Source organism: Prionailurus bengalensis, chromosome E2 (genome assembly GCF_016509475.1).
Source record: "Prionailurus bengalensis isolate Pbe53 chromosome E2, Fcat_Pben_1.1_paternal_pri, whole genome shotgun sequence".
Lineage (NCBI taxonomy): Eukaryota > Metazoa > Chordata > Mammalia > Carnivora > Felidae > Prionailurus > Prionailurus bengalensis.
The window spans coordinates 20429545-20453611 of NC_057352.1; the positions used below are offsets into that span (position 1 = coordinate 20429545).

At 43.0% G+C, this 24067-nt stretch overlaps 3 protein-coding genes across 6 annotated transcripts in view; 2 read left to right on the forward strand and 1 right to left on the reverse strand.

Moving 5' to 3' along the window:
- Positions 1 to 62: 62 nt before the first annotated feature.
- FAAP24 (FA core complex associated protein 24) lies at positions 63 to 7885 on the reverse strand. Of its 2 annotated transcripts, XM_043599090.1 has the most exons (5): positions 7716 to 7885; positions 7355 to 7473; positions 7101 to 7240; positions 6763 to 6915; positions 63 to 958 (listed from the first exon to the last, which is right to left on the reverse strand). In XM_043599090.1, exons 1-5 carry the CDS (start codon positions 7883 to 7885, stop codon positions 710 to 712), a joined length of 831 nt encoding a protein of 276 aa, XP_043455025.1. In that variant the 3' UTR covers positions 63 to 709. The 2 variants fall into 2 exon arrangements, with proteins under 2 accessions (XP_043455025.1, XP_043455026.1); XM_043599091.1 differs by lacking the exon at positions 7101 to 7240 and having other exon boundaries at positions 7716 to 7880.
- A 223-nt stretch (positions 7886 to 8108) lies between these two features.
- CEP89 (centrosomal protein 89) overlaps positions 8109 to 24067 on the forward strand; it is a 73256-nt gene continuing 57297 nt past the window's right edge. For 2 of the 3 annotated variants that reach the window (XM_043599086.1, XM_043599088.1), the window contains exons 1-4: positions 8127 to 8269; positions 10576 to 10682; positions 17104 to 17262; positions 20906 to 21086. In XM_043599086.1, coding sequence (XP_043455021.1) covers positions 8231 to 8269; positions 10576 to 10682; positions 17104 to 17262; positions 20906 to 21086 — 486 coding nt within the window. In that variant the 5' untranslated portion in view covers positions 8127 to 8230. Of the gene's footprint in view, positions 8270 to 10575; positions 10683 to 17103; positions 17263 to 20905; positions 21087 to 24067 lie in introns of all 3 variants that reach the window. The other variant, XM_043599087.1, reaches the window with a different exon arrangement.
- Positions 12185 to 13168, forward strand: LOC122494146 (transcription factor BTF3 homolog 4-like). Its single transcript, XM_043599092.1, is given in 2 exon segments — positions 12185 to 12461; positions 12463 to 13168. Coding segments are annotated over 2 exon segments (480 nt in total). The 5' UTR covers positions 12185 to 12275; the 3' UTR covers positions 12757 to 13168.

Genomic DNA, 24067 nt, shown 5'->3' on the forward strand with positions numbered 1-24067 from the left:
AAACTGTAGCTACCAGGAAGGGGGAAGGAGGGTGGGAGGGAGGGGAAAGGAAGGAAAAAAAAGGCAGTACAACTGTTTGTTTACACTGGCAGCACCCTCAAAACATAGTGATATTAAGACTAGACTGGAAGAACACTGGGCCTGTCACCAGGAACAAGAGGCTTATAGTACACAGCATAGTGCTTCATTGTAGGTTTGTTTCCTTTAGAAGGTCACTTCTACCTTCTGAAACTTGATTAGACTTTTCCATGCTAGACAAGATCAAGGTCATATGTTAAAATCTGCCCAGGCTGGCTTTTTGCTGAATTTGAGAATCCCAATTTAAACTCTTTTAGGAAGATCCCCATGGGCTCTCTCGCTCTCTCTCTCTTTTTTTAAAGACTTTATTTTTAAGTACTCTCTATATCCAACGTGGGACTCGAACTCACAACCCTGAGATCAGGATTGGCATGCTCTACCCGTGAGCCAGCCAATGGGCCCCCCAATGGGCCCTCTTTCACTAGCAGGATGAGAGCCGTGCTACCTAGAGCCCACTAACTCCACTATCTTAAACGCCTGAACCCAGAGAACAGGGCAGGGCAACTGGCAGCTTCCATTCAGGCCTCACCTCATCTTTCATTAGTTGCAGTGAAAGGAGATTTCTTTGTTCTCAACTTTTAAATATGCAAAGAAAACAAGACGCTGTAGCTCCTGGCTGCGGGAAGAGCCGTCACCTGGGCTGTGTGAAGAAGGCATGAATGTGCTGTGCCACTGCCTGTCCAACCACTGGTTCTAATTCCCTGATGGAAGCATTACTGAGTTGCTGGATACTTGGGAACTTCTGAAGCAGAAGAGGGGCTTTAACTTTTCCAACTCCTGGGATCTGCTGCACAGTTCGAAGGAGGGATAGCGCAGGCATCAGAGTCCGTTTCTTACTGAGGAAAGGGTTCTTACTGGGCTCTTTGGTTTGTTCTTGAACCTAATCGGAAAGTAAAGGAAAAGCATGTGAGCACCCTCTAGAGGACTGGCAGTTCTCTTAAAGGTTGACAGAAATTTAGTTTTACTTTTTTTCCATTTGGTACAGTTTGACTTACCACTACAAATGTTTTCATATACCACAAATCTAATTTTTCAGACATAAAAGATTATTATTTTTGCAAATTTTTTTTTTTTGAGAGAGAGAGAAAGAACACAAGCAGGGGAGGGGACAACAAGAGAAGGAGAGAGAGAATCCCAAGCAGGGTCCACACTGCCAGCACAAAGCTTGACACGGGGCTTGAACTCATGAACCATGAGATCATGACCTGAGCTGAAATCGAGTCTGATACTTAACCGACTGAGCGACCCAGGCGCCCCAGAAAAATTACTGAAAAATAAACCATATTGAGTACACAAAGGAGTAAGAGATAAAAATTTATTAAAATTTAAACTTTCAGGGGGAGGAGCCAAGATGGCAGAACAGCATGGGAAGTTTTTTGTATGTCTTGCGTCCATGAAATACAGCCAGACCAACACTAAACCATCCTGCACACCTAGAAAACTGATCTGAGGATTAACAGAACAATCTGCACAGCCTGAACCACAGAATTCAGCAGTACTCACTCTAAACATCAATGGACTCAATGCTCCAATCAAAAGACATAGGGTAACAGAATGCATAAGAAAACAAGATCCATCTCTGCTGTTTACAAGAGACCCACTTTAGACCTAAAGACACCTTCAGATTGAAAGTAAGGGGCTGGAGATCTATCTATCATGCTAATGGTCAACAAAAGAAAGCCAGAGTAGCCATACTTCTATCAAGACAATCTAGACTTTCAAATAAAGACTGTATCAAGTGATGAAGAAGGGCATTATATCATAATTAAGGGGTCTATCCACCAAGAAAACCTAACAATTGCAAACATTTATGCACCAAATGTGGAAGCACCCAAATATATAAATCAATTAATCACAAACATAACGAAACTCATCGATAGTAATACCATAATGGTAGGAGACTTCAACACCCAACTCACAGCAATGGACAGATCATCTAATCAAAAAGTCAACAAGGAACCAATGGTTTTGAGTGACACACTGGACCAGATGGACTTAACGGATATATTCAGAACATTTCATCCTAAAGCAGCAGAATATATATTCTTCTCCAGTGCACATGGAACGTTCTCCAGAATAGACCACATATACTGGGACACAAATCAGCCCTCAGCAAGTACAAAAAGATCGAGATCATACCGAGCATATTTTCAGACCACAACGCTATGAAACTTGAAATCAACCACAAGAAAAAATTTGGAAAGGTAACAAATACTGGAGACTAAAGAACATCCTACTAAAGAATGAATGGGCCAACCAAGAAGTTAAAGAGGAAATTAAAAAGTTCATGGAAGCCAGTGAAAATGATAACACCACAACCCAAAACTTCTGGGACGCAGGAAAGGCAGTCATATGAGAAATAGCAATCCAGGCCTTCCTAAAGAAGGAAGAAAGACCTCAGATATACAACCTAACCTTATGCCTTAAAGAACTGGAAAAAGAACAGCAAATAAAAACCAAACCAGCAGAAAACAGGAAATAATAAAGGTTAGAGCAGAAATTAATGCTATCAAAACCAAAAAAACAGTAAAACAGATCAATGAAACCAGAAGCTGGTTCTCTGAAAGAATTAACAAAATTGATAAACCAGTAGCCAGTTTGATCAAAAAGAAAAAGGAAAGGACCCAAATAAAATCAAGAATGAAAGAGGAGAGATCACAACCAACACAGCAGAAATAAAAACAATAGTAAGAGGATATTATGAGCAATTATATGCCAATAAAATGGGCATTCTGGAAGAAATGGACAAATTCCTAGAGACATATACACTACCAAAACTGAAACAGGAAGAAATAGAAAATTTGAACAGACCCATAACCAGGAAAGAAATTGAATTAGTAACCAAAAATCTCCCAAAAAACAAGAGTCTAGGGCCAGATGGCTTCCCAGGGGAATTCTACCAAACAAGAAAGAGTTAACACTTATTCTCTTGAAGCTGTTCCAAAAAATAGAAATGGAAGGAAAACTTCCAAACTCTTTCTATGAGGCCAGCATTACCTTGATTCCAAAACCAGACTGAGACCCCACTAAAAAGGAGAACTACAGACCAATTTCCCTGATGAACATGGATACAAAAATCCTCAACAAGATATTAGCCAACTGCATCCAATAATACATTAAAAAAATTATTCACCACGAGCAACTGGGATTTATACCTGGGATGCAGGGCTGGTTCAGTATCTGCAAAACAATTCACATGATTCATCACATCAGTAAAAGAAAGGACAAGAACCATACGATCCTCTCAATAGATGCAGAGAAAGCATTTGACAAAATACAGCATCCTTTGTTGATAAAAACCCTCAAGAAAGCAGGGATAGAAAGATCATACCTTGAGTTCATATATGAACGACCCAATGCTAATATCATCCTCAATGGGGAAAAACTGAGAACTTTCCCCCTAAGGTCAGGAACAAGACAGGGATGTCCACTCTAGCCACTGTTATTCAACATAGTATTGGAAGTCTTAGCCTCTGCAATCAGACAACACAAAGAAATAAAAGGCACCCAAATCAGCCAGGATGAAGTCAAACTTTCACCCTTTGCAGATGACATGATACTCTATATGGAAAACCCAAAATTTTCCACCAAAAAACTGCTAGAACTGATTCATGAATTCAGCAAAGTTGCAGGATATATAAAATCAATGCACAGAAATCAGTTGCATTCCTATTCACCAACAATGAAGCAACAGAAAGAGAAATCAAGGAATCAATCCCATTTACAATTGCACCAAAAACATAAAATACCTAGGAATAAATGTAACCAAAGAGGTGAAAAATCTATACACTGAAAACTATAGAAAGCTTATGAAAGAAACTGAAGAAGACACAAAAAAATGGAAAAAGATTCCATGCTCCTGGATAGGAAGAATAAATATTGTTAAAATGTCGATACTACCCAAAGCAATCTACATATTCAATGCAATCCCTATCAAAATAACACCAGCATTCTTCACAGAGCTAGAACAAATAATCCTAAAATTTGTATGGAACCAGAAAAGACCCCAAATAGCCAAAGCAATCTTGAAAAAGAAAACCAAAGTAGGAGGCATCACAATCCTGGACTTCAACCTATACTACAAAGCTGTAATCATCAAGACAGTATGGTACTGGCACAAGAACAGACACTTGGATCAATGGAACAGAATAGTGAACCCTGATATGGACCCACAAACATATGGCACCTAATCTTTGACAAAGCAGAATATCCAATGGAATATCCAATGGAATAAAGCTGTCTTTATTCCATTTTGTCTCTTCAGCAAGTTGTGCTGGGAAAACTGGACAGCGACATGCAGAAGAATGAACCTGGACCACTTTCTTACACCATACACAAAAATAAACTCAAAATGGATGAAAGAGCTCAATGTAAGACAGGAAGCCATCAAAATCCTTGAGGAGAAAGCAGGCAAAAACCTCTTTGATCTTGGCTGCAGCAACTTCTTACTCAACACGTCTCCAAAGGCAAGGGAAACAAAAGCAAAAATGAACTACTGGGACCTCATCAAAATAAAAAGTTTCCGCACAGCAAAGGAAACAATCAGCAAAACTAAAAGGCAACCAAAAGAATGGGAGAAGATACCTGCAAATGACATATCAGATAAAGGGTTAGTATCCAAAATCTATAAAGAACTTATCAAACTCAACACCCAAAAAACAAATAACCCAGTGAAGAAATGGGCAAAAGACATGAATAGACACTTCTCCAAAGAAGACATCCCGATGGCCAACCGACATGTGAAAAAATGCTCAACATCACACATCATCAGGGAAATACAAATCAAAACCACAATGAGACAGCACCTTACACCTGTCAGAATGGCTAACATTAACAACTCGGGAACAACAGATGTTGTTGGTGCAGCCACTCTGGAAAACAGTATGGACATTCCTCAAAAAACTAAAAATAGAACTACCCTATGACCCAGCAATTGCACTACTAGGTATTTATCCACGGGATACAGGTGTGCTGTTTCCTAGGTATTTATCCACGGGATACAGGGGGGACACATGCACCCCCATGTTTATAGCAGCACTATCGACAATAGCCAAAGTATGGAAAGAGCCCAAATGTCCATCAATGGATGATGGACAATGGAAGGTGTGTTTACACACACACACACACACACACACACACACACACACACACACACACTGGAGTTTTACTTGGCAATCAAAAAGAATGAAATCTTGCCATTTGCAACTACATGGATGGAACTGGAGAGTATTATGCTAAGTGAAATTAGTCAGAGAAAGACAAATATGTGACTTCACTCATATGAGGACTTTAAGAGACCAAACAGATGAACATAAGGGAAGGGAAACAAAAGTACTATAAAAACAGGGAGGGGGACAAAACAGAAGAGACTTAAATATGGAGAACAAACAGAGGGTTCCTGGAGGGGTTGTGGGAGGGGGGATGAACTAAATGGGTAAGGCACATTAAGGAATCTACTCCTGAAATCATTGTTGCACTATATGCTAACTAATTTGGATGTAAATTTAAAAAAAAATTAAATTAAAAAACTTAAACTTTCAGAATGCTTAGCAATGAAAATATACTGTTGAGGAGCTCAAACATCTTTCTATCGTTCACTAATAAACGATTCAGTTGTATGGGATTAAATTAAACCTAAACTGGACCTGCTTGATACAGGACCGGGAGAAATCTTGTCTGTCAAAGAAGAAACCCAGTCTTCAGTTAGCAATGGATACAGGAAGGCAGACAATAGCATCCCATCAAGGGAAGAACAATGAAGGAGGGCATGTGGCACAGATGGAAGAGGGCTCTGTGAACTACCCGGGGCTGCCTACATTATTTCAATTCGGTTCTCAACCCTGGCTACACATCAAAAGGGAAATTTAAAATCAATGACCCAAAAATAAATAAACGTTGAAAAAAAAAAATTAAAAAAAATAAAAAATTAAAAATAAAAAATAAAATCAATGACCCAATAAAAATTGATGCTCAGGACCCACCCTGACATTCGGATTTTTAATTGGTCTGAAGTAAGGCTCATGTATCACTGTTTTTAAAAACTTTCCCAGGAGGAGTGCCTGGGTGGCTCAGTTGGTTAAATGTCTGACTTTGGCTCAGGTCATGATCTCACGTTCATGGGTTGAGCACATCCATCATGCTGTCTGCCAAAAGCTGGGAGCCTGCAGTGTCTCCCTCTCTCTCTGCGTGCACTATCAAAAATAAATAAATGTTAAAAAAAAACATTTTTTTTTAAGTTTCCCAGGAAATTCTTGGGCGCCTGGGTGGCTCGGTTACGCGTGGGACTTCGGCTCAGGTCATGATCTCACAGTTTGTGAGTTCAAGCCCTGCATAGGGCTCTCTGCAGTCAGCACAGAGTCCGCTTCGGATTCTGTCTCTCAAAAAATAAATAAACATTAAAAGCTTCCCAGGAAATTCTAAAGCACAGCCAAGTCGAAATAGTACAGCCAAGCTGAATAATCAGGGAGGACAATGGAGAACCAGGCTTAAAAAAAAAGAAAGAAAAAAAAAAAAAAAAGGATCATGTGCTTCTGGCTGCAGTTGACCAAGGGTGAATAAGGATTCCTTTAGACTGGATTGATGGATGGCAACCGTAACAAGTGCAGCACCTAGAGTAAAAGATCCAGGAAGGTCAGGTGATAGTCTGTAAGGCAGCGTTCCTGCAGAGTGGGAATCAGTACTTACTAACTGGATAATAAGGCATGACGCTTCCATCTGGCTGGTCACTGGAAGCAACACCATCCCAAGGTCCAGCACAGTAAACTTCTGTATGGCCGAGAAGTACTGTTCACTCATCTGCGTTTTCTCAACGATCACGATCCCTTGAAGATTACTGGACTTCAGAGGAAGAAAAAAACAGTAAACCACTGTGTAACAAAACTACCTTGGGAGTTTAAGAAAACTCCCAGTCCAAGAGTGCTTGGAATGGCCAATGGTTTTATATAAATTATTCCAAAGGAGGGGGGTGGGGGAGGCAGGTGGAAGTCAATTTTCAATTTCAGCTTCTTCCATTCAGTACTTACATTTCTAACCTGAACAAGCCTCTTTCTGTAGCCATTTCCTGCCACCAAATCAGCTTCGGTGACATAAAGAATGCAAGATCTGCTTGACACGTAAAAATCTACCGGTGTCAGGCCATCCTCAAAAACGATTTTAATTTTCCCTTAGAACATAGACAAGAAAAATGACTTCCGTGAGCGCTGGGCGAAAGGCGACAGTAGGTAGGACGTTTTTTAAAAGTTTAGAAGAGGGCTTTTGCACAGGGCAGCCCACCGACCTTGCATCCCCTGCAGGAGCTTCGATCCGCGCCATTTCGTGTTGGCCACAATATGCCCAAAAGGCACGTGCATGGGACCTGTGCCCTCAGGCGCGTTCCTAGCCATCGGCTGTCTCGATCTGATAAAAACAAAACAAAACAAAACAAAACAAAACAAAACAAAACAAAACAAAACAAAACAAAACAAACAGAAGACGGAATTTGAGCTGGCTTTCCTGCACACGGCCCCACGTTCCACTGAAAGCCGGGACCTCTTTGGCAGGAGCCCATCTGCACTGTTCTTTAAAAGACTGGATTATTTCCTAAAATCTAAAACCTAGGAGATTCCTGTCTTGGTAGCCGCCTCCCTCAATCCCGTCACCTGCTGGGTCCTGATACCCCCGCTCCGTCTGGGTGGTGGCTCCTCAGTCCGGTCCTGGGCGGGGGCCGAGCCCAGCTAGACCCCACCTCAACCACAGCCAGAGGATCCGGCACCTTTACTTGCGGCGCGCCACTTCCGGGTTCCCTTCGGTGAGCGGACCAGTTTTTCATCCTGCCCGCCCTCCGCCTCCCACGGCGTCGGATAAGCTATGGCGTCAAAGATCGACATCTGATCCGACCAATAAGAGAACGGACTACGCACTGTTTCCACCCCGGAGAGCGTTTGAACGGGGACGACTGGTTGCCAAGAGCGACGGGTGCGGAGTAACCTTGGCTATGATTGGTCGAAGAGAAAGCAAAGCCAATGGAGGATGACGTTGTTGCAAAGTGCATTGCGTAGAAATAGCGTCTGAGGCTAGGCCCGCGGGAGGGGCACAAGTTCTAGGGAGCGGCCCTCGATTGTGAAGGTATCTGCACGTCCATCCAGCCCTGGTCCGGCCCCTCCCCGCAGCAAGGATGCTCCTGGGGTTTCGCAGAGGCCGCAAGAGCCAGTTTGTAAGTAGACCCCGGGAGCTTGGAGTTAAGAGGGAACGGCTTGCGATTGGCCTGAGGTTGAAGCCAGGTAGCAGCACTAAAGGAAATGGTTTTCCTTTCGAGAAGCCCTGATTTTTTTGTGTTCGAAAGCATCCTCTATCCCAGGGTCGGCCTCAGTCAGACCGGAGTCGCCTTGTATCCCATGCAACTTTTGCTCCGGTGTCTGGGAGCACTCCTGCCGGCACAGACCTACTCTACTACTGAAAATCCCCCAATGGGAAGTCGTTCTTAAGATTCCTCCCTCCACTCCCCACCGCGCACACCCATCAGCCAAGTTCCATAGATTCCACCCACCAAACATATCTTCTGGCTGCTGTTTCCGCCTCCACCCCGGTTTCCAGCATTTGTCTGGACCGCTGCAGCAGCTCCTCGCTATTTCTCTGTTTCCAGTCTTGCTCTTCATCTAGGTCTGTTCTCCACCAGGCAGCCAGAGGCGTTCTTTTAAAACGGACATCTGATCATGCTAACTGCCCTCCTCAAAACCCATTGCTTCTCATCCTCCCCGCCGCTCTCCGCCCCCCCCGCCCCCCGTCCCCCCGTCCCCCCCTCGCTCCCCCCCCCCCCCCCCCCGCACGCTCCAGCCATTTCTTGTGTTCCTTCAGGCCTTTGCCTTTGCTGTTACTTCTGCCTGGAACGCTTCCCTCCAAAACTTATCACTCTGTCAGTGTAGGCTCATACTCCCAATTTCATGCCTCCCACTGCCTGATTAGTCTTTCAAGGGACCAATTTCAGTGGGTGCTCCTCGCTAGGACACAGGTTCTCCTTAGTCACATATAAAAACTCTTAAGTGGGAACAATCCCCACTCTTACTACCAGCCCATTCTTCTAGCCTCCCCTTCTCAGAGGCTTCTGCATTTGCTGTATTCCAGCAAACTGGATTATTTGTTATTTCTAGAACACAGCCACTAATGTCTTGCTTCTTTCCATTGTTCATGCTGTTCCCTATTCCTAGAATACTTTTCCATCTCATTTCCCACATGTGAGAGCCATCTTTGATGACCCAATCTAAATGCCTCTGTGATTTTCTCCAATGGGAAGAGGTCCCCTTGCTGACCTCCAGACCTGAAGGAGCCCTTCCCTCCCTGTGCCGCCGCAGCACCAAATTTGTCTTTACTTTTCCCTTGGCACTTCCCATAATTCTCTGTTACATAATAAGTACTTGGGTGCCTTCCCTCTATACCCTATTACCTTGAGGATGAAGACAAGTTTTCTTCATTGCAGTCCTGGTGTTTCACCTCTAGTAGGTGTGAATGAATGACTAGTGCCTAGAAAGTGAAGACTGGGTTATACTCAGAAACTTCTGGGGGTGCCTTGGTGGCTCACTTGGTTAAGTGTCCAACTCTGATTTCGGCTCAGGTCATGATCTCATGGTTCCTGAGTTCAAGCCCCACATCGGGCTCTGCACTGCCAGTGCTTGGGATTCTCTCTCTCTCCTGTCTCTCTGCCCCTACCCCACTGGCACTGTCTCTCTCTCTCAAAATAAATAAACCTAAAAAAAAAAAAAAAACCTTCTGAATAATTGCCAGTTGTCTAAAGCCAGATTCTCTGATTTTCATTGTGCATAGGAACTAGTTTTCATTATTCTGCATCTTTTTAAAATTTTTTTTTATTTTATGTTTATTTTTGAGAGAGAGAGAGAGAGAGAGAGAGAGACAGAGCATGAGCAGGGGAGGGGCAGAGAGAGAGGGAGACACAGAATCTGAAGCAGGCTCCAGGCTCTGAGCTGTCAGCACAGAGCCTGACGTGGGGCTCGAACCCATGAATGGTGAGATTGTGACCTGAGTCAAAGTCGGATGCTTAACCGACTGAGCCACCCAGGTGCCCCCAATTATTCTGCATCTTTGAGATAAACTAAAATCTTTCTTAAGCTTCTACCCGATGTTGAGTAAGGAGGGAAGTGCTTGAGTTCCAGGGTGATAAAGACAAGAAGATTGCCTGCTCTCAAGAAGCTTCCATTCTGCGGGGGGCAGTAAGTGAGGGACTAGAGTCATCGGGGGTCATGCTGTGAGACAAGTGGAGTTCTAAAGAGTGATTCTGAGGGATTGTCAGGGAGGCCCCTCTGAGAAGGGAAAGACAAGAGGACCCCCACAATGGGCAGCTGCAGTATATTCTCTGGGTGGGCATGCTTACCTGGCCAGGTGGGTTCCTGGTGGGATTTGATCCCTGGGTGGCCAGTGCAGGTTTCTTCTCTTAGGCCCAAGGAGGGGTGGTGACGGGACCCGGGCGATCCCATACACCAGTGACCCAGCCAGGTTTCATTTGTGCAGAAACACATCATCCATGGCCTCCTACCTGCAGCCAGCATCGCACCGAAGCCAGCTGTGCCCCGCACACCTCCTCCCCGCAGTCCCAACCCTTCTCCAGAGAGACCAAGGTGAGTCTCAGGTGAGCAGGCATTGAGGTCACTCTTGTGCCCGGCTGCCAAGTGGTAGGTCCTGGAACTGTTGAAACTGGTAAGAAAATCACAAGTAGGGCCATTAGATTCATGTCCTTCAAAGTGTTTATCATGGTTCCATAATGAAGCACTTAATATGGTTTCTGTGGGATGATGGTCTATCCTTTTCAAGTGCGTGGAGTTCGGACATTTCATAATTGAATGCAATTAGTATTTTTCCAAATATGAAGCTTTAAAGCCCAAGCTCATAGGATGCGGAAAGGAATTTGAATTATGCACGTAATTATTCTTTTGAAGCACAAGTTTGCCTTTTAAAAGAACTGGTTTTGGGGGCGCCTGGGTGGCTCAGTCTGTTAAGCATCCGGCTCTTGGTTTTGGCTCAGGTCGTGATCTCACAGTTCATGAGTTCGAGCCCTCATTGGGCTCTGCACTGATAACATGGAGCCTGCTTGGGATATTCTCTTTCTCTCTCTGTCCCTCCTCTGCTCGTGTACTCTCTCTGTCTCAAAATAAATAAATAAAATTAAAAAAATAAATAAAAGAGCTGATTTGGGGGAAACAAGGAGAAATGTGTTCACTCTCCAGGGCCTAGGATTCCCCCATTTCCAGTGCTTCTAACACCAGAGAACTGATCTTCTTTCATACCTAAGACCCCTGCCTGTGCCTTCTAAGGGTTTAGACACAGGAGAATTTTAGACTATTTTTTGTCCCTAAAAAACGTGAATACGTGGCTTGGCTTTCCAGTGAATCGGCAGTGAGAACCTTTGTTTGAGTGTTCCTTGAAACTAGAATATTGTATGCCTGGTGAGAAAAAACACTTTGAAATATTTTTAGTGTTTGTTTCTTCCTTAAGTACCATGTTGTTAACACGAGTAGCCATTTATTAGTGTTTACTCTTGCCGAGGACTGTTGCAAGTGCTTCAAAAGCATTATTTCATTCCATCCTCAACAAGGCTTTAGCACATTTGGCATATGTCTACATTTTTTAAAAATTAAAGAATGGCGTTCAGATTAAACTTAGGTGTTACTGTGCTTCACGTGTAGTGTTACAGTGAAGTAAGCAGTTGTTACTGTTGTCATACATTTTAATTTTTTTTAAGTTTATTTATTTTGGGGGGGTGGGCAGGAGAGGGACAGAGAGAGAGGGAGAGAGAATCCCAAGCGCTGTCAGCACAGAGCCCAGTGCGGGGCTCAGACTCACCGAACTACAAGATCATGACCTGAGCCGAAATCAAGAGTTGGACACTTAACCTACTGAGCCACCACCCAGGCACCCCAGTGATACATTTTAAATCTATGTTATAGATTTAATCTGTGTTATAAGCCCCGCAATATATATATGTTATAGATTTAATCTGTGTTATAAGCCCCGCAACATATTATTACTATTTTTGCCTTAAACAGTCTTTTATCTTTATTAAATCGGTTTTATTGAGGTGTAATGAACATTTAATAAACGGTACACATATGACATGTTTACACGCACAAAACCATCATTGCAGGAGGCAGCCATCTTGCTCTTGCCACGTGCTGTTGTTGGAGGACCCTCCCTGCTTCAGATTTACCAACAGCATGAATCAAGAAAAGTTAGCCAAACTTCAGGCTCAGGTCCGGATAGGGGGCAAGGGTGCAGCTCGCAGAAAGAAGAAGGTGGTACATAGAACAGCTACAGCTGATGACAAAAAACTTCAGAGTTCTCTAAAAAAACTGGCTGTGAATAATATAGCTGGTATTGAAGAGGTGAACATGATTAAAGACGATGGATGGGACAGTTATTCATTTCAACAATCCCAAAGTCCAAGCTTCCCTTTCTGCTAACACCTTTGCAATTACTGGTCATGCAGAAGCCAAACCAATCACAGAAATGCTTCCTGGAATATTAAGTCGGCTTGGTGCTGACAGCTTAACAAGTTTTAGGAAGTTAGCTGAACAGTTCCCTCGGCAAGTGTTGGATAGCAAAGCACCAAAACCAGAAGACATTGATGAGGAGGAGGAGGATGTTCCAGATCTCGTAGAAAATTTTGATGAGGCATCAAAGAATGAAGCCAACTAAAAAATTTTTTCTGGTGTTTGGAAGCTGGCATGGACTAGATTTAACAAATCAGCTATGTGGTTCCAAAGTTTTACAGACGTGGAGAACATCAATTGTTACTAGTTCGGTAATATAAATATTTTGTATATTAATAATGCTGTTTGTTCAGCATTTTTCGGTCATTTGATTTTGCATTTTGCACTTCCTCCCAGGATCTATTCTTTTGGTCAAAATACGAAGTATTGGTGCAGTTTGAGGGTGTTTTGGTGTTTGATCCTCAGTTTTTTGTTTTGTTTTTTGTTGGACTGTTTTTGGTGTGTGTATGTGTATGTATGCGTGTGGGTATGTGTGTATACAGTGGAGAGCAAATTGGAAAACAGTTCTATTTATCCTCCTTCTTCCCCCAGTAGAAATAAAACAAATCTTTACATTTGAAAAAAAAAAAAACAACCATCATTGCAATCAAGATAATAAATATATCCATGGTCCCCTAAGGTTCCCTCATGCCCCTTTGTGATTCCTCCCTCCTTGTCCTCCTCTCTCACATCCCCTGCCTCTGCCCAAACTACCCTCACCCCCGAGCCCAGGCAGCCACTGCTCTGCTTTCTGTCACATGAGGTTAGTCTGCATTTTCTAGAATTCTATATACATGGAATTACACAAGATAATCATGCCAGCTTCTTTGATTCAGCATGATTATTTTGAGATTCACCCATATTGTCGTGAAAATCAGTAATCCCTGCTTTTCATTGCTGAGTAGTGTTCCATGACGTGAATGATAAATGTGTCACAGTTTGTTTCTCCATTCGCCTGTGGAGGGATATTTGAGTTGTTTTAGGGTTTTATTATTGTAGAAATAAAGGTGCTGTGAACATTGGTGCACAAATCTTTGGTTTCCCACATATGCTTTCATTTTTCTCGGATAAATACCCAGGAGTAGAAGAGGCGGGTCATGTACTAGGTATATATTTATTAAGTAACTGTCACTGTATCTTCCAAAGTTTTTATATTTGTGTTCTGGCCAGTGTTATATGAGTTCCAGTTGTTTCACATCCTCACCAGCACTTACTTTGGTCAGTCGTGTGTGTGTGTGTGTGTGTGTGTGTGTGTGTGTGTGTGGTTTTATACATTTACTTGACATTGGTTCTAACTCGTATTGCCTGTTTACAGGATTTTGAAAGTGGCGAAAAGTACATAGATAACAATGTATAGAGCTTGTTTGTTTGGTGAATCTGTGTCCTCCTTATGCTTTCCGGATGGCCGTATACTCATCTGGAATGGGCCATTTCTTCTTATTCCTTGGCCCGGGCAGCTCTGTTGTGCCTGGAGTCCACGCGCACATCTGAAGTTCCCAACGCCCTCTTTGCAATTGTCTGGATCTTTCTGTCCAAGGGGGCATATCTCTTGAAGCTCACTCCACAGATGCACTGGTGAATGTTGGTGGGGTGATCTCCAGTCGCTGCCTCCTGGATGCAGAGTGGCCCTTCTCACCAGCCCCCTTTGTGGGACCCATTCTGCCAGGCCTGGGTTGGAAAGGAAGAACATGAGGGATTGCCTTGGCCAATCTTTTAAATTTTGGACATTCTAATGGGTGTGCAGTAGTATCCAATTGTGGTGGGGTTTTTTGGTTTTTTGTTTTTTGGGGTGTTTTTTTTTTTTGTATTTCTTTGATAATCAAGGCTGTTGAGCATCTTTTCATGTGCATTTGTCATTTGTATATCTTCTCTGGTGGAGCTTCTGTTCACCTCTTGTGCCCACTATTAAAAACTGGGTTGTTTGTGTTCCTCTTACTGTGTTTCAAGAGTTCTTTAACTTTTTTTTTTTTTATTAGTTTTCTTCATTTTTGAGAGGCAGAGAGATACAGCATGTGTAGGAGAGGGGCAGAGAGAGAGAGGGAGACACAGAATCGGAAGTAGGCTCCAGGCTCTGAGCTGTCAGCACAGAGCCTGACACGGGGCTCGAACTCACAAGCTGTGAGATCATGACCTGAGCCAAAGTCAGACGCTCAACCAACTGAGCCACCCAGGCGCCCCTCAAGAGTTCTTTATATATTCTGGATGCAAGTCCTTTACCAAATAAGAGGTTTGCAGATATTTTCTTCCCATACATGGCTTGTCTTTGCGTTCTCTTAACAATGTCTTTCAAAGAGCACAAGGCTGGGGTGCCAGTTGGTTAAGTGTCTGACTCTTGATTTCGGCTCAGGTCAGGATCTCATGGTTTGTGAGATCGAGTCCCACGTCAGGCTCTGCACCAACATCGGGGAGCCTGCTTGGGATTCTCTCTCTCCCTCTGCCTCTTCCCTGCTCTCTCACACTCCCTCTCCCTCTCTCTTTCTCTCTCTCAAAATAAATAAACATTAAAAAAATAAAGAGTAGAAGTTTCTAAGTTTTTATGAAGTTTGTCATATCAATTTTTTTCTGTTACAAATCCTAATTTCAGTGTCATATCGAAGAAATCTTTGCCTACCTGAAGGCCACAAAGATTTTCTGCTGTATTTTGTTCTAGAAGTTTTATAGTTTGGGCCTTTACCTTTAAGCCTATAATTCAATTTGAGTTTAGTTTTGAATATGGTGTAGAAGATACAGATTCAAGTTCATTTTTTTGCATGTGGATATCCAGTCATTCCAGCATCATTTGATGAAAAGGCATTATTGTATTCGTTATCTACTCTCGTGTAACAAATTACACCAAAACTCAGTGGCTTAAAGCATAAAACAATAGCGTTTTTAATTCCACATCTCATGATGCTCTTTTCTTTTTTAAATTAATTTCTCTTTTCTGTGTTTCATTTTGGATACTTTCTCTTGTTTGGCTTTCAACTTTACCAATCTTCTCTTCTGCAGTGGGTAATCTGCTGTCCATCTCACCCAGTGTAATTTTCAGCTTATGAAATTCAAGTCTTTTTTAATAATCTCCCGTGTTTCAGGGCACCTGGGTGGCTCAGTCGGTTAAGCGTCCCAACTTCAGCTGAGGTCGTGATCTCACAGTTCGTGAGTTCGAGCCCTGCATCTGGCTCTCTGCTGTCAGCACAGAGCCCACTTCAGGTTCCTCTGTTCCCCTCTCTCTGCCTCTCCCCTACTGGTTCTCTCTCTCTCAGCAAAAATAAACTTAATAAAAGTAATCTCCCATGTTTCTACTTAGGTTTTTGAACACATGGAATCTAGTTCTAACAACTGTCTTTGTGTCCTTCTCTGCTAATTCTAACATACGTGTTCAGTTCTGAATGGGTTTCTGTTGATTCTTCTCATCATTTAGGGTCATGTTTTTCTGTCTCTTTGCATGCCTCGTTATCCTGGATTAGACACTGTTCTGAGTTTCGCCTTGTGTGCTGGACATTTTTGTATTCCGACAAATCTTCTGGAATTTTGTTCTGGGATACAGTTAAGTTACTTGGAGACTGATTTGACCTTCTGGGTCTTGTTTTTATGATTCATTAGGTACAGCCTGAAGCACTGCTCAATCTAGGGCTAATTATTCCCTGAGGCAAGGCCTTTCCAGGTACTGTACCCAGCGTCCTGTAGATTAATAATTCTTTCCCATCTGTCTGGTGGGAACAGGCACTGTCCCCAGCCATGCGTAAGCACCTGGCACTGATCCTCTAATCGTTGTGGATGGTTCTTCCCCCAGGCTTGGATAGTTTCCTCATATTCCCACACTGAGGAATATTTTGTGAACGCTCGGGGGGCTGTCTGCAGATTTCCGGAGCTCTCTGTTTAGCTCTCTCCTTTCCAATACTCTGTCCTGCGAATTCTGTCTGCTGTGCTGTTCCCGGATGCTCACCTCCATCTCCACAACTCAAGAGGTCCACCTGGCTGCAATTCAGTTCTACCTCCCTGTGCCGTGACCTGGAAATTCTCTCAGGAATTAAGCTGACAGAACTGTAAATCTGTTGTTTTGTTTTGCTTTCTCAAGTGGGAGGGTAAATCCATTACTCTGTCTTTCCAGCATTGCAGTTTTGAATAACTTGCAAATATTTTTTAAATGCCTTTTGAAATCTTTTTTATCTTATTCTATCTCCCTGTTTTGTTTTGTTTGTTTTTTTTTTCCATTCTGATCTTCCATTTTAATAGGAAACTGCCTGAGTATAGATTCTCTGAATTAGAGACCTGGACCCATCTCCTGTGAGCTAGGAAATCTTGGACAAGTCATTTATATTTTATGAGAAAATGGAGATGACAGTAATATCTGTTGGCGTGATAATGGAATGAGGTTGTCTGATGGCACATAACAGACAACAGGCGCGTGGTCCGTAAATACGCACTGAACGTAGAATAGAAGGTCCACCTTCATTCATTCTTACGTCCTGTCGTCAGCCTTCAGCTTGCAGGTTTGGGTGTCACCTTCTCACTGGGATGTTTTTGTCCCTAGGTCTGCCCTGGCTGCAGTCATCCTCACAACAAGCCTGACAGGCCGGACCGTTGCCATTCCTCAGCCTCGTCAGAGATCCCTGTCTGAGAGTGACGCGACCTCTGTGGACAAGGACAGTTTCATCGAGCCCTATGCCACCACCTCAGAGCTGAGGCTTCAGTAAGGACCATATTGCTGGCTCTGCCTTTTCTCCGGGCAGAGGGGAAACAGCTCGCGTGTGCGTGTGGTTATGACTGGAGCTTAGTACTCGGGTTTTCGTCACCAGTGTCAGAGGGACACTGTCCTGGGACGTTGATTGCTTTCGAATCATATCAGAATTTTCTCTAGAGTCGCTCTTGTTCAGTTATGGCTTGTGAAAGCCCTGGTTGTTTTCATGGACGCACAGAGCCAGTGAATTCAGTGCTGCCTTTCGCCCTTCACGGGACTCTCTCTGTGCCACAACCTGGATGGCGAGAGTTGTCACCCACCGCTTCTCATGTGTCTTCTCTCTGGGCGTTCACACTGATTTTACCTTCATTGGCGCCTATGGACCTTCAAGCATCATTTTCTCTGGTGCTTGTACTGGATGAGAGCCAGCATAGGGCTGGGGGGTTTCCTCCTGAGGCAGAGAGCGTTGAGGACAGAGCTGAGGAAGGTATAAGGAGTGCCTGGGGATGGCTCAAGGGTTTGCGGGGGATGGTCGGTGTGGGGCTGGAATGAGCTTTCAAGACAGAGAAGAGGGAGCATAACACCTGTGAACAGCTGAAGGAAGATGTTTGTGCCTGGGGGCACTCGGGTAAAGTGGGGAGTCATTCAAGATGGCCTGGAGGGGTGGGCAGGGGCCAACCTGGTGATACATTAGGGGTCCTGTTCTGAGGTTTGGTGTCCCCCTCCCGCCACCGACCCAGGAGCCACAGGAAGAAAGACACTGAGGGCTTTAAGGGCTTATGAGGTGGGGTTGGGGATACATGACCAGATTTGCCTTTTATCTGTCGTGTTTCTTCAATTTTGTTTTTGGAACTTTTTCTGCGTACCAAGTATCGTATATTTCTGATGTAGTAAGATCTATCAGTCTTTGTAGTTTCTGGCGGTATTGTGAAATCTAGAAAGATCTTTCCTATTATATAAATGCTCACTTCCTTCCTTCCTTCCTTCTAGGACATGTTTATGTTTTTGGTTTTTACATTTTAATCTTGACTTCATTTTGAGATGTTTGAATGTAGCCTGTATTTCTCCTGGTAAGAATTAGCCAAAAAAGAACTAAAGATGAGGAAATGATCCTAAGCTTCACTAGAAAGAATAAGCAGATAAGACCATCAGAGGAAATCCAGAAAGGAAGAATATGACTGTGGGGAAGGGCTAGATTAGCCACATCATACTTGATTTTTTTCTAAGTTTATTTTTATTTATTTTGACAGGGAGATAGAGAGTGAGTGGGGGAGGGGCAGAGAGCGAGGGAGATCGAATCCCAAGCAGGCTCTGCCCTGTCAGCACAGAGGCCTCCTTGGGGCTCAAATTCACAAACCATGAGATCATGACCTGAGCCGAAGTCCAGAGTCAGATGTTTAACCGACCGAGCCACCCAGGTGCCCAACCACATCACATGCGTACTTGAATTAGTGAAAACAGGACTGGTTTCATGATGGAGAAGTGCACGTGGATGCCCTAGGGCACCCTGGTGTTTGCCTGTGACTGTGTCATAAAGGCAGCCCCACAGAGCAAGGGGAAGGAAAGGATTCAAAGGTATAGTGATTAACAATGGTAGAAAAAAAAAATCAGCCTCCAGCCTTGCCTAGTTCACAGCCCAAACAAATTCCTGTTAAATGAAAGGATTAATCTGCGCACACACATAAATAAGACCACGAAATCCTATGCCAATCTTGCCAAACCTTTCAGAAGGAGATGCCTGCCTACTATGCACTTCTAAACTAATAATTTAGAAGGTAAAAAAAAATGTTGTTTAATCATCTGTACGTTAAAAAAATTTACATAGCCTGGGGCGCCTGGGTGGCTCAGTCGGTTAAGCATCCGACTTCACCTCAGGTCATGATCTCCCGGTCCGGTCCGTGAGTTTGAGCCCTGCGTCGGGCTCTGGGCTCATGGCTCAGAACCTGGAGCCTGCTTCCGATTCTGTGTCTCCCTCTCTCTCTGCCCCTCCCCCGTTCATGCTCTGTCTCTCTTTGTCTCAAAAATAAATAAACGTTATAAAAAAAAAATTTTTAAAAAATTTACATATCCACAATGGAATTAATAGAAAAAATATTTGCAGTAAATAAAAAGTCAGGATTTTATATTTATAGATAAAAAAATAATTTCAAATTGTAATGGACATACTAGAAGCAAAGTATATGAATATATATATAATATATATGTATAATTAAATAATTAATATAATTAAATGTATATTGATTAAATATACATTTAATTATATATAATATAATTAAATATATTAATATACATTTATGTATAATATAATTAATATAATTTATATATAATATAATTTAATTATATTAATTATATATATATTTAAACTAGAAGCAAAGTATATAAAACCTATATATGGAAATGTATTGTTTCAGTTAGAAATGCAGATTTATACAATGAGGTTTAACTTCTTTTGGCCAGTTTTGGAAAATTGTTACTAATGTAGTCCCAGGTTGGGGAGTTGATTGGTGAAATGATTTTGCACAGTAAGCTTGTAGACCCAGCAAATAATCATACCATTTGATTCAACAGTCTACCATACGGTTATTTGATTCATAAGACTAATGCTAAATATGGAAGAGATTATCGGCACATAGATGATCATTCCAGAATTATTTATAACAGTGAAAATTGGTGGGTGGAGGGGTGGTGGTGGTGGTGCCTGACTGGATCAGTCAGTAGAGCATGCTGACTCCAGATCTTGGGGTCGTGAGTTCGAGCCCCACATTGGGTGTAGAGCTCACTAAACAAACAAACAAACAAACAAACAAACAAACAAACAGTGAAAATTGGGGGAAAAAACCCCTAAGTATAGGGAGTAGCTGACTAAACTGGTGTACCTACATGAGTCTTATCTTTTAACATTTTGACTTTTTTTTTTTTTCCAACATTTATTTATTTTTGGGACAGAGAGAGACAGAGCATGAACGGGGGTGGGGCAGAGAGAGAGGGAGACACAGAATCGGAAACAGGCTCCAGGCTCCGAGCCATCAGCCCAGAGCCCGACACGGGGCTCGAACTCACGGACCGTGAGATCGTGACCTGGCTGAAGTCGGACGCTTAACCGACTGCGCCACCCAGGCGCCCCTAACATTTTGACTTTAAAAACATGTTGTCAGTGAGGTAAATCATATATGTATGCAGTGATAGGAACTATAAAAACCTAGGTAGGAAACTAGAAATGCTAAGAGTGTACAAAGAGATGGACTAGTGGGTGACTTCCTCCTTTAGCTTCTGTATATTTTGTAATGTAGTTGTAATAATTTTAAAAAAAAAATTTTTTTTAACGTTTATTTATTTTTGAGACAGAGAGAGACAGAGCATGAACGGGGTAGGGTCAGAGAGAGAGGGAGATACAGAATTGAAACAGGCTCCACCCAGGCTCTGAGCTGTCAGCTCAGAGCCCGAGGCGGGGCTCGAACTCGCGGACCGCGAGATCGTGACCTGAGCTGAAGTCGGACGCTTAACCGACTGAGCCACCCAGGCGCCCCCGTAGTTGTAATAATTTTATGGCAGGGACTTGGAGGTAGGGCATCTAACACGTGTCTATATACCAATGTGAAACGTTAAGTGGCTTGCTTGCTTGTTTGTTTATTTTGCTCTCAACATTGTAATACAGACCAAATTGGCAGAATGAGACAAGAAGAACTTCTTTGCCGTCCTTTGAAATGCTGGGCTACGGGGAGGAGGATTCCGACACACACCTGTCGTCCAGCTGCATGGACTCGGCTGATGTCGGCACCCGCAGGGAAGAGGGAGGTCTCGGGGAGGCTGTGTATGCCGTGCCCCACAGAAATCAGGTATTTGTCACATTCCAGAATTTCTTCTGCACCTTGACGTTAACTTACCGTAAATTGTGTAGATTAGGAAGGATTTGCTTTTCTCTCTTTTGTATTGGCTTTTGTTTGGGGGCTATTTCTCTTAACGTGGGCAGTCTCATTTTTGATCTGGTTAGGCTACAATCTCCAACTCTTTCCTTTATCGTCCAAAGACAGGTCCTCCAGAGGCAAAAATAATCATCTTCACATTCTTAATGTAGATTTCCATCCAGTGCTAGAAAGCAAAGCCTGCTCTTTTCCTTGCCCGCCTCCCTGCCCAAGCTACTTTTCCGATCACGTCTCCAGTGTCGCCACGCATGTTGCAGCCTTTCTTTAAATTCATGCGTGACAAGAGGAACATCGCCATTTGTCTCTGTAGTAGCTGGCATTCTCTGAGCGCTTACCATGTCTGAGTCTCTGTTCCAAGCTCTTATGTGCACATATCCCCACTGCCTCAGTGAAGTAGATTGCATTTATGGCACCATCACACAGTGGGAACTGAGGCACAGAGGTTGAAGGGCCCCGTTCCTCCACCACTGCCCGAGCTGCTCTGGTTTCAACTCCAGAGTTTGGGGAACTGGATGGTGCCATTTCCTTCGTGGCAAAAGATAGCACTGTAATTTCTTTTTCTTTTCTCTTTTTCACTGTCACTATGACATGTGTTCAGAGTGACTGTATATACAGATTTGCAGCATCAGATTATATTCATATTGATTATATTTCTATGGATTGTGCCCCACTGTACTGAATCACATGTTCAGTGGCCCTAGGGAGCTCATTTGGAGGAATCCTTATGTGGGCATTTCATGAACTATCACTTGCTAACATAGGCAGACTGTAACATGCGGAGGGAGGTTTCTCTACAGCAAGGAGTCCCGGAGCAGGCAGCTGGCTGCTGAGCCCAGAGGAGATTCTGCTGCGGGGTTCCACAAGGCCCAGGGGAGGTCCCACTGCCCCTCAGTCTGCATGGTCTCAGGCCAGCATTTTGCACTGAGGTTACAGCTAGAGTTGTATCACTCAACTATTTGGGGAAGTGAAGCTTGCTACCCCGTTTCCCATAGAAAAGAGATTATAGCGACCCAGGCAACCTTCTGTGTCCTTAGCAAGACAGATGTTTTATTTTGTAGGCCCATCTGTCATGGCTGCTTCAGGACCCATGGGCAATAGGGAAATAATTGTTTTAATTTAAAATTTGAAGACTAGAGCAAGTCAGCTAGCAATAATCAAGAGTTGGTGAGGATATAGAGGAACCACCTAGTTCTGGCAGGTGTGTGAATTGGTACCATGACTTCAGAAAGCTGTTTGACATTTCAGTTTATATTAAAGCTGAACAATGTGCATTTTCTATAGCTACCAGCAAGGAAAAAAATTGAAAAGTAGAAAGTAATATAACACATTAGTGTTCTCATTCTCCAGAACGATCAAGTAATGCCATCTTATCTTTTCTTGTTTCAAATTTTTTAAAAAGAAATGAAATTACAGTTTGGGTTGAAATCTTCTTTGTCTCCCTCCCTGGAAGGCCATCTGCTCTTGGATTTGGAATACATTCTCAAAGTCTGTGCTTTTATTCTTTATTTTATTCTCCAAATAAGCATCAGCACACGAATACAGTACAATTCTTTTCTTATAGCAAATAGGTCACCATACTAAACCAGTCATTCCGTCTCCCAAGCTTTTTTCACTCAGCGTTACAATTTTGAGATAAATCCACCTTAATTTTATTATCTACATACCTACTGATGGACACTTGGGTTATTTCCTCGCACATTTGTTACATGCACCTATGTGTGCTGGGTCACACTAGATATTGTCAGATTGTTCTCCAAAGCAGTTGTTTGTTTTTTTTTTGCTTTTGCCTTCCCACCAGCAGCATATGCATGCCAGTCACCATGTTTCTGTACGTCCCAGCCAACAGGAAAGCCTTCCCTATACAGCCCAGGAACCAGAGATAGAGTGTTAGGAACTGATCGCAATTGGAAAGGGTCATCATAGTCTGTACATTGTCCTGGCTGGTTGCAGATGGCAGCAATGAAAGGGCCCTTTAAGCTGGAAAGGGATCTCAATTTCCCACAGACTTACAATTAGGTAGGTGGGGGAGGGTTGCAGGGGCTAGACAATAGGTGGAGAAAGACACGTTGACATTTTCTGAGCACTTAATGTATGCTAGGCAGCTTATATGTACCATCTCATTTGCTTCACACCCTTGGTGTTAATTAAGTATGTGAAGAAACAGGGTAAGTGACTTGCCCAGAGTTACCCAACCAACCATCCAGTAACAGAGGCAGGATTCAGACCAGGGCGGCCAATTTTCTCTTTTAGAATTAAACTTTGTGTTTATTGTCCTGTGCCTGTTGAGAATATTTCTTAGACATAAAGCTTTCTTTGAAACTGGCCAACTATTCTTAATTTTATATGATTGAAGTTAGGATTGGGGAAAAAAATGGGTGTGTGGAGCATGTAAGACTGCTATGTAACCACTAGATGGCACCAGCTATGAAGGAGGTACTGCCTGTGGGGTACATTTAATATTTAAAAAAAAAGTAAAATTGCCTTCTCTGTATTTACATTCTGTAATCTGATGTAAAAATTTAGGATTTTATCCTTTTTTATGAATCATTCTTACTTCCTTTAAAGTAAACAGTTTTCAAAACTAGAAAGATAAGGAAACAGCAACCCAAATCAGGCAGTTTGGATTTAAATCTGTACCTCACGCCTCTCTCTGTGTTCCAGGGTAGTTTGGGCAAACATCTTCATGGGAAGTGTGCACCCGCCCAGAAATGGCCTAACATGGAAAGCAAGTCTTGTTTTCAGCAGTTTTCTTACTGGTGCCACCCAAAAGTAAGGCTGCAGGGGAAGTGGGGTGCGTGAATTTGTGGTCAGTTCATGCGATGCTAGCATCCAGTGGACAGAACAGTGCCATGGGCATTCAGAGACCTGAGTTCAAGTCCCCGCTTCTCTACTTC

Coding starts and splice junctions, on each gene's coding strand:
- FAAP24 (XM_043599090.1), bottom strand. CDS start 7,885: ATGAAAAACTGGTCCGCTCACCGAAGGGAACCCGGAAGTGGCGCGCCG. Junction 6,916..7,100: donor GGCTTGTTCAGGTTAGAAAT/GTAAGTACTGAA, acceptor CTTCCTCTGAAG/TCCAGTAATCTTCAAGGGAT. Junction 959..6,762: donor CATGCCTTATTATCCAGTTA/GTAAGTACTGAT, acceptor CTTTCCGATTAG/GTTCAAGAACAAACCAAAGA.